This window comes from Pieris napi, chromosome 12 (genome assembly GCF_905475465.1).
Source record: "Pieris napi chromosome 12, ilPieNapi1.2, whole genome shotgun sequence".
NCBI lineage: Eukaryota > Metazoa > Arthropoda > Insecta > Lepidoptera > Pieridae > Pieris > Pieris napi.
Window position 1 is genome coordinate 12,519,309 of NC_062245.1, and position 16,103 is coordinate 12,535,411.

Here is a 16,103-nt window from a genome sequence, read left to right on the forward strand (position 1 = left end):
ATCAGTGCACGTTACTATGTAATGGTACCTATTAATTTCTTTTCGTAATTAAACTGCAGAGATTAATACAATATACTCTGATTAACTTAACGGGCGATGTACTTGTTAAATTAACGATAGTGTGGTGACGATTAGTGTGTAAGTCTAAGGGTGACGTTTTCACACTTAGACTTACACACTTATTAGACACGAAAAGAATGAGAAAGAGACTTACTTATATGTATAGGCAGCATCATCTAGGCTAGCAGAAAGTCTTCCACGGTCCGCTTCACAAAACACTTTCTTTTGCGAACTAGCGAACTGTGGAATCGACTCCCGATGGGGGTCTCCTCTGGGAGATACGACCTCCAATTGTAAGAATATACTCCTCCCTCAAAGGCCGGCAACGCTCCCACTAAAATGGGTTCTCATGGGCTACAAACAATTTGTATGACAATACTTGGCGATTAAAAAGAGTGGCGGAAAGTTTCTTGCCAGTTCTTCTTACCCGCTCTACGCCCTTGACTTGCGAACTGGTAGTAAATGTAAATTTACGATTAATTTAACTTGACGATTCAAAAGTGTACTTGGTTACCCACTTGAATAAAGATATTTTGAGTTTGAGTTTGAGTTTGTTACGATGACCACCCTTTTTAGGTGCCAAGTAGGCTGGTTTTCCCCCCTATTCTATAAACAAAAAAGTAATAATCACAAAAAGTCAATGGGAGTACAAAAGTAATCTTTGAATTAGATTTTAATCTAAAGAAGTAGAAATCTCGTATAAGTTTATAGCCTCTCGGTTGAAGATATAGTAAAGTTTACGATATATTGTAATACAGCGATACAGAAGTACGGTAATAAATCTTTGGCTATGCGTACAATTCGATAGAAAACTTTTTATATGCAAATTGTGTTTCAGCTTATTCAGAATCGTCTATTCTTTATTGGAATTTGATGTCGTATATTTCTATTGCTGAAATGAATACATATATATCGACTATGTTATATAATGAAGCATAACATATAAGCATAAGCACTCTTTTTCTATATGACTAAATGATTTTGAATTTTGAAATTTTGATATAAATTATGGTTTCCACATTTAATCTGGAAAACAAATTTCGTAAATTTAGCAATTATTAACTTCGTGACGCCAAAAGATAACGGAACTATAATGTACAATACAAAAAGCTTCAGTTAGATGAAGAATGCTTTGTTTTCTCCATTTAATTGTAATGAGATTCAATAGCTATTTAAAGCTTTTCTGGCATTAATCGATCGATGAAACTCAACTTTAAACTCTCCCGCCCATCAAAATAACCCATTTGAGTAAGACTTTTTTTCACTTTAATTGTGTGTTTAGGAAAGTACGGAATTTCATTACATACTTTCCTAACATTTAAACTTATTCCTGAACTGAGTCTAATACTTGCCAACACGAAAACTTTGCATATTTCTAGTAGGCAGTATCATTGCGCTATTAATCAGTAAGCTACTTTATTCCTTTAAAATGAAAGAATATAATTGATTGTGTTTAAAAAAAAACAAAACATGTATTTCCGCGCGTACGTAGTTACGCGACGAACTAGTAAACCATCCTGATATTAAAATACAAGACATTTGTTACTCTAAATACTTTAAAACAATACAAATCTAAACAACGTCGTCAATAATTCATTACTTAATACTCTTTTGTGTGTCACGAATCAGAACACACATAGAATCCCTTTCAATTATACTGGTTAGCTTTCACAAGGACTCTTAAGTCTCGACACATTTGCGGAGTGGGCGAGTAGTGCCTACTGAAAGTTCCCGGCACAAAGCCTCAATCGAAAGAAAGGCTGACCTGCCACAAGGATTTTTATCTTAGCCTATTCTTTTTTTCGTTCCATTTTTAAATTAGGACGCGTTCACTTCATGTCAATTTAGGTAAGACTCGGCCAAGCGTTGCTGTGGCTAAGATTTTTGTTATATTACATGGTAGTAAACTATTCAAGAGAAACGGCAGGAGAACACAATGCCATTAAATTGTACCTTATGTGAAACGTTGGTATTTATTTTGATAAGGATCAATACCTAGGTACGAATAAAGAGCCTTTTCTAGCGGTGGTATTTTAATAAAAAATAAATTCATAAAAGGACGCTTATTGTGACGTAACTATAAAAGATAGAGACATGCAGTCGTGACATTTTTTATAGATAGTGATGTGACCTGAAAAATTGAAATACATCATTTTGTTCTATCATTAATAGTTTTCGCAGCGCACGCGATTGAGGGAAGTTTTTTGTTTATTTTTTTACACCTTGGGTTAGATTATTCAAGTTTTAGTAAGCATACCTAATTTTTTTTAAAATGAAACATAGCCTACATCACTCGGGAATAGTGTAGCTTGCCAACGGTGAAAGATTTTTTGAAATCGGTCCAGTAGTTTCGGAGCCTATTCATTTCAAACAAACAAAAACTCAAATCTTTCCTCTTTATAATATTATATTGTATAGAAATACTATGCGTTGAAATATTTTTAAAGTATGTTTATCCCGCAATGGGACCACTAATAATTTGGTAACACTTTACGTTCCAAAAATGTATCAGTCAATCAGATATTAAATCTCGTATTATCGTAGCTCAGCATACCTACGGAGATGGTAAATAAATAATAATGTTATTTATTTGTATATAAACGATATTATGTATACAGTATACAGTCACTTGTTAAAAAGTACGAGTAGTCTACGCAACTTATTTTTACACAATTAAAACATTATAAAATAAAAAATATCAAAGGAAAAGTAGGTCAGTTCAGAAACTTATTAGCCTCGTGAAGTATAGGTAACATTCCTGGGTTGGCACGACTTCTAAGATTCCTCGAAAGTTTTGCACACTCAACTTTTATCCACGTACGAGGTACAAATAACTCGTTTCCACTTGGTTAAACTTCTTGCAATAACTATGAAAAATTAATGAAACTACTAAAGTTTTTTAGTTAACTTTAACGTTATTCTTTCACATACATTTGTTAGCCACTGTAGTGTGTAATGTTGAGCTTTTTTGTTCAGCAAGTTTTAAATATGACGGGTTACTTTACTACTAGCAGTACCAGTCCACATCGTATCCCCTAACTTTCGCACTAATTGATTTGAAATTATCGTGATTCATGTGTTTTTTTTATTATTTTTTTCACTCTTTACATATGTTTTAATTGCTTTGTTTTGTTCCATCAGTTTTGTCTAAGTAACTTTATCTCTTATGTAGTTTTGCACTTCTTGCACTCACCTTATTTTTTTTCTTACAATGTTTGCCTGGAAGAGAGCGCTTTCGAGTGTTTTCTCTCTAATAAGTCCGCCAGATGCCCTCCTTTTTATTTAATTATTTGAATTGTACTGTATTTCTGTTTACATGCAAAGAAGTGTTAATAAATAAATAAAAAAAAAGGGTGCGTGTACTTATGTACGCGCGTAAGAAGTTATACTTCTTTGGCATAATTAAAAATAGTTTTTGATTGCATGCAAATAATTAATTACAATTAAATAATCAAAGATTGGAAAAAGAGTCATTATAGTCAATAAAGTTCTGTTTACATTTGAAAAATTAAATAAATAAATATTTATTAATATTATAATTATATTTATTATTATTTTCTAATATTAATTAGTAGTTCGCTATCATATTTTATAGAGATGACAGCCAAGAATTTGGCTAGACCCCTTGCTTCTATTGAGCAAGCATTAGATTATAAGACCTTGGAAGAAATTCCAAATAATATTTATTTAAATTAGATAATAGGACAACAGAGCACCACTCTTGCAATAATAAGGTAAGTATATTATGTGATAAAATTCATTCCCAAAAAATTATTGTGGTTCATCAAAATATACAGGGGATGAAAAATAAAGAATTAGAAATTGAACTATTCTTGAATAGTCAAAAAATAGACTTTTTGTGCATAACAGAGCACTGGCTAAAAAAATATGAAGTTTTGTTTAATTTTTGTAACCACAGGGTTGGTAGTGTGTTTTGCAGAGAAAATGCAATTCATGGTGGCTCATTAATCCTAATAAGTAAAAAACTTAAATGCAAAGAAAGAAAGGATATTATCAGCCTCTCTGTAGAACTAACTATTGAAATCTCCTGTGTGGAACTGGAGCAATTCATTGTTGTATGTCTATATTGTCCTCCATCAGCTGTCTATAATAATGTTGAAAATGTATTAGAGGAGATATTGTGTAAATTAGTAAAGTGTAATAAAGGGCTAATTGTGTGTGGGGACTTTAATGTCAATTTACTTTGTCATTCTAATTCAAGTGTACGCATACTTAGTCTTTTTCGTTCATACAATTTAATAAATCAATTTCATTCACCCACAAGAATAACAGCTAGCACCGCAACTTGTATAGATAACATATATAGTGACATAGCCCCTTTGAATGTTTGTATTTTCAATAGATTTAAATCTGACCACACTGGTCAATGGTTTGAATTCCAATTAAGGAAACAAAAAACATGTAAAAAGAAGAAAATTGTGATAACTCCTATTACAAATGACCGTTTGGACAGATTTAGAGAAGCATTGGTCTATAGAATGCCATTTCTGTGTGGCAACTCATCCCCTAATAATTTATACAATACTTTTTTTGGATCATTTATTGATGAATTCAAGAAAGTATTTACTCAAAAGACTTTATTGGTCTCTGAGAAAACAAGTTTCTGTGACTGGGCAAATGAGGAGTTACACAGGAAAAGGTTAAAATTATATGAAATCTATGACGAAATGCAATATAACACTAGTGTGGAATTTAGGGAATATGTTAGGTTGTATTCAAATAATTTCAAAAAAGATTGCAAAACTGCAAAGTCTCAATATTTAAGTTCAAAAATAAAAAATAGCATGGATAAAGTAAAAGCTACCTGGAAAATAATAAATGAAGAATCAGGTAAAACGTCTGACAAACGAACTGATTATATGTTAAAAGTTAAAGGGAAGTTAATAAAATCTGACCCAGAGGTAGCTTCTTCTTTTGAAGAGTTCTTTACAAATGTACCACTAAATACGACCAAGTCCCTAGATTCTTCACCTGCTGCTGCGATCTCATTGCTAGAAAAATGTGTACCTGAATGTAATATTAAATTTCAGTTTAAACATATAACTTGTAATGATATCGTTAAAACTTTTAAGCTTATTAATTTAAAAAAAAGTAAAGATATATGGGGTATGTCAACAGTCATTTTAAATTCCGTTATTAATGTAATAAGCTCTGAATTGTCTATAATTTTTAACAGCTGTATCGATTGTGGAGTCTTTCCGGACGAAATGAAATTAAGTAAGATTACACCGTTGTTCAAGGCAGGTAGTGAGTCTGATCCGTCAAACTTCAGACCTGTTTCCGTGCTCCCTGCGTTGAGCAAAGTTTTTGAAAAGATAATGCTAGACCAGCTTTCTTTACATTTTAATAAAAATAAACTCTTACATAATAAACAGTATGGTTTCACTAAGGGTCGCTCCACAATCGATGCCGGTGTGAAGTTGATTTCGGACATATTTAACGCCTGGGAAGAATCATATGATGGAGTCGGCGTCTTTTGTGACCTGTCAAAGGCCTTTGACTGTGTTCATCCTGATATACTCGTTGGAAAGCTTCAACACTATGGCGTTGATGGCAAAGCTTCCAGCCTGATGAATTCATATTTAAAGGGAAGGATCCAAAGAGTTCATGTCAATGGAGTCACCTCTCCGGGTTCGCAGGTATCAATGGGCGTCCCCCAAGGATCGATTCTCGGGCCTTTCTTATTTCTGATTTACATAAATGACCTCCCATTCTTTGTCAACGAAGTTCATGAGATGGTATTGTTTGCTGATGACACTTCACTTCTATTTAAAGTGAATAGGAATAACGTATTATTGGACGATGTAAACAATTCTATCTCTCGTATAGTTAACTGGTTTAATGTAAATAACTTATTGCTTAATGAGAATAAAACAAAATGTATTAGATTTACAACTACTAGCGTAAAGCGAGATATTGGTAACCTGAAAATTAAGGACAGTGAACTAAACTTTGTTGACAAAACTGTTTTTCTAGGCATAACAATAGATAGTAAACTCCAATGGGGCCCACACATAGAGACTCTTTCGAATAGGCTGAGCTCTGCAGCATATGCAGTAAAGAAAATCCGACAGTTTACTGATGAGGACACGGCTAAAATTGTGTATCATAGCTACTTTCATAGCGTTATGTCGTACGGCATTTTATTGTGGGGTGCTGCTGCAGAGGTTCAATCCATATTTGTGCTGCAGAAGCGGGCTGTTCGGGGTATTTGTTGTGTTTCTCCGAGGGAGTCGGTACGGAATAAGTTTAAGGAATTAAATATTATGACACTATCTGGTCAATATATTCTTGAAGCCTTGTTGTATGTCCAAAAAAATATAAACGATTTTAAAACAAATGGTGACTTTCACCAGTATAATACGCGAAATAGAACTAATTTGAGTGTACGACCAACCAGGCTCCAAAAGATAAATCACTCCTTATATGGAAATTGTATTCGTTTTTACAACAAACTCCCAAGCGCAATTAGAGAATTATCACTAAATAAATTCAAAGTCCTCGTTAAACGAAAATTAATCAACAAAGCTTTTTATAAATTTGAGGACTACTTAAATGATCCTAATCCTTGGGATTGAATTGCTCCAGTTCAAACAATTTGTATGACAATACTTGGCGATTAAAAAGAGTGGCGGAAAGTTTCTTGCCAGTTCTTCTTACCCGCTCTACGCCCTTGACTTGCGAACTGGTAGTAAATGTAAATTTACGATTAATTTAACTTGACTATTCAAAAGTGTACTTAGTTACCTACTTGAATAAAGATATTTTGAGTTTGAGTTTGAGTTTGAGTTATTGATTTAAATTTAATATTTACTTATGATTATAATTCAGACGCACGTATAAAATTCGCACTTGTATAATGAAAACAAAATGGAAACACTTGTTTTAAATGTAGAAACTCAAAGCATGTGGATTAATATTATATATATAAATACACAGCGCCACTAACTTCATACTGATAATTTTGTGTAACGGTGCGCGCGCATCGTAAAATTTCACTCTCATGAATTTTTCATAACGCGCCTAAAGTAGTATAACTTCAATAATAAACTTTTTGAAATCTTTATATAAAAGTATAACGAAGGTCTGACATGCCTTAGTTTTTATTCATTTCATATTGTAGATGGGTTATTTCAGCTTTTTATTTATATTATAAATAATTATTTGTGTGCTTCATTTAACACCCCTTGCCACAAAATTTTTAATTAGAATAGAATAATGCAAAGCAAAATTGCAAAAAAAAAATTTTTGTATCAAATTAACTATATTCAGAAGCACGACCAATTGAGCTACTAAGGTGTATATTATAGATATCATGTTTTGCAGGCCGCAAGTATTGCTTCAGCCGCCAGCGAAGGTCGAAAAATATTACAAAATCAAGAGAGCAGTCGGACAATAAGCCATCCTATGGCTTTAAGGAAACGGTTGAAAATTCCACGAGCGCCTCGACCCGTTCGTAGACTACCCCAGGTAAACTTAGCAGACAAAAGTCTAAACAAATTGTAATATCTCGTCCGGACGACACATTCTACGTCTATTTTAGTGTTCAGATCTCATCGTATTAATCTTTCTAAGCCGATTTAGTTAAATGTAAGTAAGATAAGTGATTGACAGCTACGCTATTGGTTCAATTCCTTGAACAATATTTTTTGATTATAGACTGCTATTAATTTCACATATGGATAAATTTTATGAAACAATTGTTAAGTATTCTTGGCTATAGAGCTGCTTCAAAGATCAATTAAACGGACACAGAAATGTGTCTGTGTGCCCCAGAAAATTGCTGTGTAGTTAAAGATGGGGGCGGATATCAAGTAGTCGTGAATAAAGCTATATAAATGAATTTGCCACGATTTAAATGCCTTAAAGTTCAGAGTCTAATGTTTATTAAACGACTTCTAGCGAGAAAGTTTAAATGCCAAAAGTCCTAATTTCATGAAAGTTCTTTATTATTCAAGGAATTGTAAAAGCGAAATGTTAATTTACTACGACTTTTTAACGCCTACTTCTAACGCATTCATCTATATTATTTACTCAAATTATAACTTTTAAATTGCCTTGTTACGAAACCTTCTTTGAAATAGACATTGTTATTGTTGGTATGCGTTTTATTTATAATTTCTTATAATAATAAATCGTTTATTTGCAAAGAAAGTGCTGCATTTATATTGGTTAATTATAAACTGCAGAATCAGCTATATAAAAATAGGCATGCAAATGTCATATTAATTATCACGATGTCATAATAATAAGAACAGTTAATTATAACTGTTGTCAAGACATATAAATACTCTCCCATTAAAGGCACCTTGCCTTTAAAAATCTAATTACCTTCTCCTTGAAAGCATTACACGGCAGTGATCTATAACTTCTAGGAAGGTGATTAATTAGTTTGATAGCAATGGGGTAACAATTTTTTGAATACATCGTGGTGTAGTATAGTTAGGCTAGTAGTCTTTAAATATAAAATACAACTTATAATGGTAAAATAATTTGATGCAAATTTATTTACTCATTTTAAGCTCTTTCTTTGATCTAATTAAAATAAATATAGTTAAATCTATTAACTTGTTAATCTACTTTCCGTTTACTTTTTACATATCTAGAATTATGTTATAGGCCCTTATTATCGGAGTGCGCAAATGCGGAACGCGTGCATTACTTGAAATGCTTTACCTCCATCCGATGGTGCAGAAGGCTTCAGGGGAGGTCCATTTCTTCGATCGTGACGAGAATTACGCTCTGGGTCTCGAATGGTACAGGAGTAAGATGCCTCTGTCCTTCAAAGGACAGATAACGATTGAAAAAAGCCCGAGCTATTTTGTTACTCCGGAGGTAAACATTAATTGTATAATCCCTAGTACCTTGTTTGCCGTTTGTTTATAAGCAAAGTGACATGAGAGTGAGAATGACAAAACATTCAATAGCAATTTGTGAATCAGTTTACGTTAATGATGTATATGATATATAAATTTAATATTCTTTATTATTAATTACAACATGGGACAAATACTCAAAACATGGCGATTAAAAAGAATGGCGGAGAGTTTCTTGCCAGTTCTTCTTGCCCGCTCTACGCTCTTGACTTGCGAACTGGTAGTAAATATAAATTTAGAATCAATTTAACATCTTTTCTGTTGACGTTCATAAGTGTACTTGTTTGCCTATATGAATAAAGTTATTCTGAGTTTGAGTATATTTCTCTTTATAGTAAAGACACATTTTCGTTGGCATAAACAAAAGAGTGTTTTTTTAATTGTTATTGATATATCTTGTTTATTGGTATTGCTTATAGAAAATATAGACAATGTGACAACTAAGATCAATGAAAATTTATGATTAATATTATGGACATACCTACATTTTCGATCTCCAATTATACATTATATTAAATTAGTTTTAACTCGATAGGTCCCAGAGCGCGTTCGAGCGATGAACTCATCCGTACGTCTCTTACTGATAGTCCGAGAGCCAGTCACTCGGGCGATATCTGATTACACTCAACTGCGAAGTCGCGCGACTCCTTCTGCGCCAGCCTTATTCTCTCCGGGCCATCCTCTACCGGACGCCGCGAAACCTTTCGAGCATCTCGCTATAACACCGGATGGAGCTATTAATGTTGCTTACAGGTATAGTAACTTATGGTCGCTCTTGGAATCTTCTAATTAACTTTAACGGTAGATTAGTAATTACGGCGCTATACCCTCATACCTACAACAAAATTTGTTATTTTCTATGGAAAAACATCGAAAAAGATTTTATTTGTGAAACTTTGCATATGTTGATAACTTTGGAGGTTAGTTTATTGACAGCCATTTGTAATTTAGCTGTCAAGATGATACGCGAAGTTTCGCGCTCGCGTGCTTTGGTATGGTTAACTCCTAAAACAGAAATATGGGCGTTTGATTCCATCGTAAGGTTGAAATACTTATCCGTTCTAATCCTTACGTAATTTTAGCTTTCGGCATTTCGGTGTTTTTTTAAACTAAACTAGAGGCCTCTCCCAGCTTCTCACACCTGGACATTTATAGCCTTTACTCAGATATCATGTAGCATTCTAAGTGAGGTGTACATTTTGAGTTTATTCCATACAAAGGTACAAATATTGTATATTGCATTTTCGCTGATGAAAGGAGACGTAACAGTTCGTAGTTAAACCTTTAATTCAGCTTTAAAAATTCATTGACACACGTAACAGACGAATGAATAAATGCCAAAATAAGTAGGTAATTGAGGCTGATTTATTGATTAAATTTATAAAAATAGGCGTGCACAAGATAATATTATAATACATTAGGCTTGATATGTATTTGGTATGTGAGGGATTGATATGGGCTTACTTACTTACACTTGGTTAGGTGCTTACAGCCGCCCATGTTTGCAAATGCGTTGCCGGTCGATTGTGGTACGCTCTTCTCTTAAAGACTCCAAAGTCGTAAAGGTTGTTAGAAAAACAAGAGAGCTATCTAATATCTATGTCTGGATTATAGCAAGTGAAGGTCTCCTAATGAGATACTTTGTGGTATTTTAAATTTTCATAATTTGCCTTGTCGTGTCTTAAGTACTCAAGTCAAATATTTTCCTCGTTTAAAACAATTTCTGTAGTAAACATATTTATTGTTTTAGGCCCATTGCAATATCTCTTTATCACGCGTACTTACACCGATGGCTGGAGGTATTCCCTCGTGAGCAAATATTGGTTGTGAATGGCGATCAGCTGATTGAAGATCCTGTACCTCAACTTCGACGGATCGAAAAATTCTTGGGCCTTGAGCATAAAATAGGTATGTCAATATTTAATCCCAATTATTTTTATTGTATATGCTAAGGTTTTATTATGGCAAAGTGCTGCTCAAAAATGACGAATTTTAATAATAGTTTGAAAAGTAAGTCGTAAGTAAGCAATCAAAGTAGTTTAATTTAATTAATTATATCAATAGACCTTGAATAGAATTAATACTCTGCCATTTCAAGTATTCAAGAAACCGACTTTACTCGATCAGGAATGTAAATAAATTCAGAATTTCTTTTGAGTTTCTATTTTTATATAGTTTCTATTAAGCTTCGTCTTCAACAGGTAGAAAAAACTTCTATTTTAACGAAACAAAAGGGTTCTACTGCCTACGAAATGATACGACGGATAAATGCCTTCGTGAGACAAAGGGCAGAAAGCACCCAAGGGTAGACCCAGCTGTTGTCACGAAGCTTCGAAAATTCTTCGTTCAACATAATCAAAGGTTTTATGACCTCGTGGGCGAAGATCTGGGTTGGCCCGAAGATTAATTATAGTTACTATTTTAAGATGGAAGTGCCTCTATGCTGCATTTACATGCGAGTCAATTGTCCAGACAATTAAGTGTCTATTACATGCTGCAATATGCTTAAGAAGGTTTTATTACTTAGAGGGAGGGGAAAAGGAAGATATGTTAGGAATTTCATGACTTTCATTGTCATTAAAAGTGTCGTAAATTAATACAAATTAGATTTTTTTTAAATTTATTTCTTCGGTAATAAAAACACCTGCCATTTTAATTCACAATTCGTCATTTGAGATTTCAATAAATTATTTTGCATAAAATATCAAATATTAATATTTCATAAATTCTCTTCACCAAATTTTAATTTTAAAAATTTAATTTCTTTAAGGTAATTCACCCTTCTCACGCTCTCTCAATCAATCTCTCCGTTTTCTTCGACAAAAACGCTGCACATCTTTGTGACGCTAATATTATTATTATTGCGTTGCATCCGTAAAAATTGTACCCGCATGCGCCTAAAGAAGTTGCCCTTCAAAAACGAAAAGCAAGATAATATAGACACTTTTAATATGTTGGACCTTTGTTCCTGGTACTGCAGCATAACGGCACGTCCAATACTGTCTTACCTGTGAACAACATACATATCAATGTAACTAATACATATCACTAGTTAAGGAAATTTTTAAAACGTTTATATATACATTTTAGCATAAAGTAGCTTATTAGCGTGAAGTTGGCTGTTCTTTTGTTTATAAATCTGTTATGGGAGCAAAATTTTAGAATTTAGTTCTTTAGCCTTAGTTCCTTTAGTGTTTTATACAGATATATAGGATTAAATAGTGATTTGTAAGCCGTACCCACTGGAACCCTGAGCAATATATTTTTATATATAAGTGCAGCCCTTATACAACGTTTAGATTTACAGATTTTACATGTTCTTTTAAAGTTTAAGATAAATGTACATTTCGCTTTCTCTTTAGATGTCGTCGCTCGTGCGTATTTTAAATCTTAATGTGGTTTTAGTCATTTTCCTACAGTCTTAGAAGTTTGTCCGTTTCATAGCGAACTTTATGATAACTATATTACAAAAATTAGACGTTTCTTGAGAAATATCAGTGTCTATACGCTATCATATTAACGATGTGATAAAACGCGATAATGCTTAGATCACTAATTTTAAATTTTGACGGATTGTTCGACGCGGGTTTTAGAGTATTTCTATTTAAGTGTAACGTCCAAGACTGAAGAGTTAGTTAAGTCTAAAGTAATGCCTATTAGCATTAAATGTCCATAAGTAATGCGAGAAGATCCCGAGATCATGACACAAAGCTACGTACCTATTTCATTTATTTGCTCGACGTTTGAATAAATCAATAATACCAAAGTTGCCGCAACTTTCCATTTCTCTTTCAATTTTCTCAGCGATTCAAGAACTTTAAAAATGTCTTGATATAAAAGTAATTATATAAAGAGACGCTTAATAAGGTTTACTTTTTAGTATATTGATTTATTTTATATTTGTCTGAATGTGGAGAAATTATATTCACTTTTTGTTATTGTTTTATCCCGGGAAACTTTCAATTTGTCGGCACAAATATGCAATGCTTTTTGTCTATTAACGCTCCACAGATTACGACACTATATATAAAATAATAAACCTTTACCTCCTTTCTTTGTATAATTTTAAAGTCGTCGAGTAAATAAATGAATAGAATTAAGATCGAGCACTCGAATTTTGAATACAGTTTTTTTAGGTAATACGCTTCATCCAAACTTCACGATCAACGAATATTTGTATAATTTTAATTCTACAAATAAAGCACGAAAGATACGATACATTGTGATTATGTCTTTTAATAGTCCTAGTTAGAATTAAAGAGTGTTGATCACTATGTAGGGACGTTTTACTGGAATACCTTAAAATATACCATAAATTTATTTGACATTTAATAAATACTTGTCAACTTCAACTATCAAATAAAAAAAATTTGCTGTCAATTTATAAAAAAATATTCTATAACACGTTGTTCCAGAAAAATGTTCCGCACAAGAATATCAAGCATATCAAATTAATGTCGGTTAAGTTTGTAGGTTAAAAATTCTAATTTATCATGTTATTAGTTAAGTATAAAAGTTAACTTGGGTTAAGATAATTCAATAGTTACCGATAGATATAATTTAATCACTGTTGAATGTTGTGCACGTATTGAACGTAGTTTGTTCTTATTAGGGCAATAATTTTATACTAATTTAAATGTTATTGAGAGCACAGGCGACTATCTGTCTAAAGTATTAACATATATACTACATATACTATATATTGCTCCTGACTAGGTTCGCGTGGAAACAGAAAGGTGTAATTGATCATACAGTAAAAAGTAGTTCTTTTTAACATTAATAAAAGTGGTTTAATTATTATTTTTTATTACGTAAAATAAAAGTACTTTAATGCTATCTTGTTCAAGAAACCGTGCGTAGTAATAAATAAATAAAAAGCCGGTTTAATTTCCAATCATGACAAAAAAATAGTAAATAGCTTAGATTTTCACATTTTATACATTATTTTTATCTTGTTAGCCTATATATGCTATACCCTAGCTACCTTCAGTACCGTCGGCCAGAACCCCTTCACTGGTAGGCCTCCTTCAGCTTTTTCGAACTGACTCTGTCCATGGCTTTCTTTCTCCATTCGCTTCCTGCTACCGCTTCTATTTCTTCTATCCACCATTTTTGGGGCGCCCTTTTCTTCCCCCCTTGGTCCTCTCCATATAGTTGTCTTTAAAGTCCGCCTTTTATCTGTGTATCTTGCTATACGCCCCGCCCATTGCCACTTCTGTTTTACGTCATAATGTAATACTCGTAATCGTTGTCGTTTATCATTTGTTGTCATACCGTGCGTAGTATTACAACGATAATCGCTACGGAAATCGTAGCACCACTACGCCATAAATACAACATGGCGTTGTTTTAGGGAAGAGTGGATGGACATCCTTTAGGTAGACTTGACATCACCTTTGTATTTATATTAGCTTCCACCAAGACCAGGAAAAAACGTCGAAGTAAAAAAAAGTTGATTTAAATTTAGTAGCAAAACGCGGTGTGTGATCAGCGATGCTCACAATAAAATTAGATGTTGTATTAATTGATGCTTTAAACAAGATGGACGTTTGTGTTGTTCCTTATAAAGATCTCTTTAATAAAATAATCATTTATTTATTTAGTTTAAAATTTTATTAACGGTTGACTTAAAATATTTAAACTCTGTAAATATCTAACATTTCTTTAATAAGTTAATTGTACGTCTTCAATAAATAATTATAAATAAATTATAGAATTGTTTTATTCCCTCACTATAATTATATAATACATAACTATTATGGATAAAAGCTAAAATATTGTGTTATACTGTACGTGAGTACTAGTAGTGTGATTGTAGCAGGCAAGGACACAATGTTATAGAGGTTTTTGAAACAATGGCCTTTGTATCAAATGATTGCCAAATGGTACCGCCTAAAAATGCATCTGTAATATCAGTTGATTCAACTCAAAAAGCTATTCCGATTTAATGAAAAGCAGCATAAGTGAGCCTACATGACAGTCAAAAATAAGACAGGAAAATGAGCAGTTGTTGCAGCCCATGGTCACCCATTTTAGTGAGTGCGTAGCCGGCCTTTAAATTTTATTAGAAAAAATCATATATCAGTTCAAACTCAAACCGAAACTCAAAATAACTTTTTTCATATAGGTAAACAAGTACACTTATGAACGTCAAAAAATATGTTAGATTAATTCTAAATTTACATTTACTACCAGTTCGCAAGTCAAGAGGGTAGAGTGGGCAAGAAGAACTGGCAAGAAACTTTTCGCCACTGTTTTTAATCGCTAAGTTTTGAGAGTTCGCGAGAGTTAAAAAAGTGACTTTCTTTCTTGATTATATTTTACAATGCACAATAAAATTAACTTTAAAAGCTAAGCTAAGCTAAGCTCTTGCTTTTAAGGCGTTAAGGTATAAAAATGGTACTATTTATTTGTCACATTTGCTGGACACTTTCACATTCCAAACGTTAAGTAGACTGGTATAAACTCAAGGTAATAAAAGCGTAGAAACTAAAGTAGGTATTATGCAAAGCAAGCCTCGGCATACCAGGCATTGTCCATACAATATTCATATTTCTTCACCTAATGAGACAATGTATTCTGGTTTACCTTTCCGAACTTAAGGATTTTTGAAATTCAGATAAACTCAACGCAATTTTAATAGGTCTTGGTGCTTCAAAGGATAAAGAATTCGTTATGCTGAGGTAATTCGGAGCTTTTGTGAAAAACTGCAATCTAGTTTTTCCAATCTTCCGGTTTAAATTTGATTTGTTAGATTTTTTAATGTTTTAGATATGATAAAATGGTGAGTATAAAAAATATAACTTGGGGCCTCAGTTTTCTGTATCTGTTTCATGATCATTTGCCAATATAATAGGCAAGTAGGTGGTCAGCCTCCTGTGCCTGACACACGCTGTCGACCTTGTGGGTCTAAGGCAAGTCGGTTTCCTCGCGATGTTTTCCTTCATAGTTCAATGAAACGAAACGAATGTTAAGTACGTACATAGACAGAAAGTCCATTGGTTCACAGCCGGGGATCGAACCTATGACCTCAGGGATGAGAGTCGCACGCTGAAAACACTAGGCCTACCCAATGTGTTGGATGAATGTGACTGGAAAGCAGATTGCACACGTAAGTAGGCAAGATTTAGCTTAGGAAACACACAC

General features: G+C 33.1%; 1 protein-coding gene across 2 annotated transcripts in view; it reads left to right on the forward strand.

The window, feature by feature from the left end:
- Positions 1 to 11,472, forward strand: part of LOC125054400 (heparan sulfate glucosamine 3-O-sulfotransferase 5) — a 36,360-nt gene extending 24,888 nt beyond the window's left edge. For both annotated transcript variants that reach the window (XM_047656270.1, XM_047656269.1), the window contains exons 5-9: positions 7,408 to 7,551; positions 8,701 to 8,916; positions 9,493 to 9,710; positions 10,708 to 10,865; positions 11,159 to 11,472. In XM_047656270.1, coding sequence (XP_047512226.1) covers positions 7,408 to 7,551; positions 8,701 to 8,916; positions 9,493 to 9,710; positions 10,708 to 10,865; positions 11,159 to 11,364 — 942 coding nt within the window. In that variant the 3' untranslated portion in view covers positions 11,365 to 11,472. The remainder of the gene's footprint in view (positions 1 to 7,407; positions 7,552 to 8,700; positions 8,917 to 9,492; positions 9,711 to 10,707; positions 10,866 to 11,158) is intronic.
- The last annotated feature ends 4,631 nt before the right edge of the window (positions 11,473 to 16,103 follow it).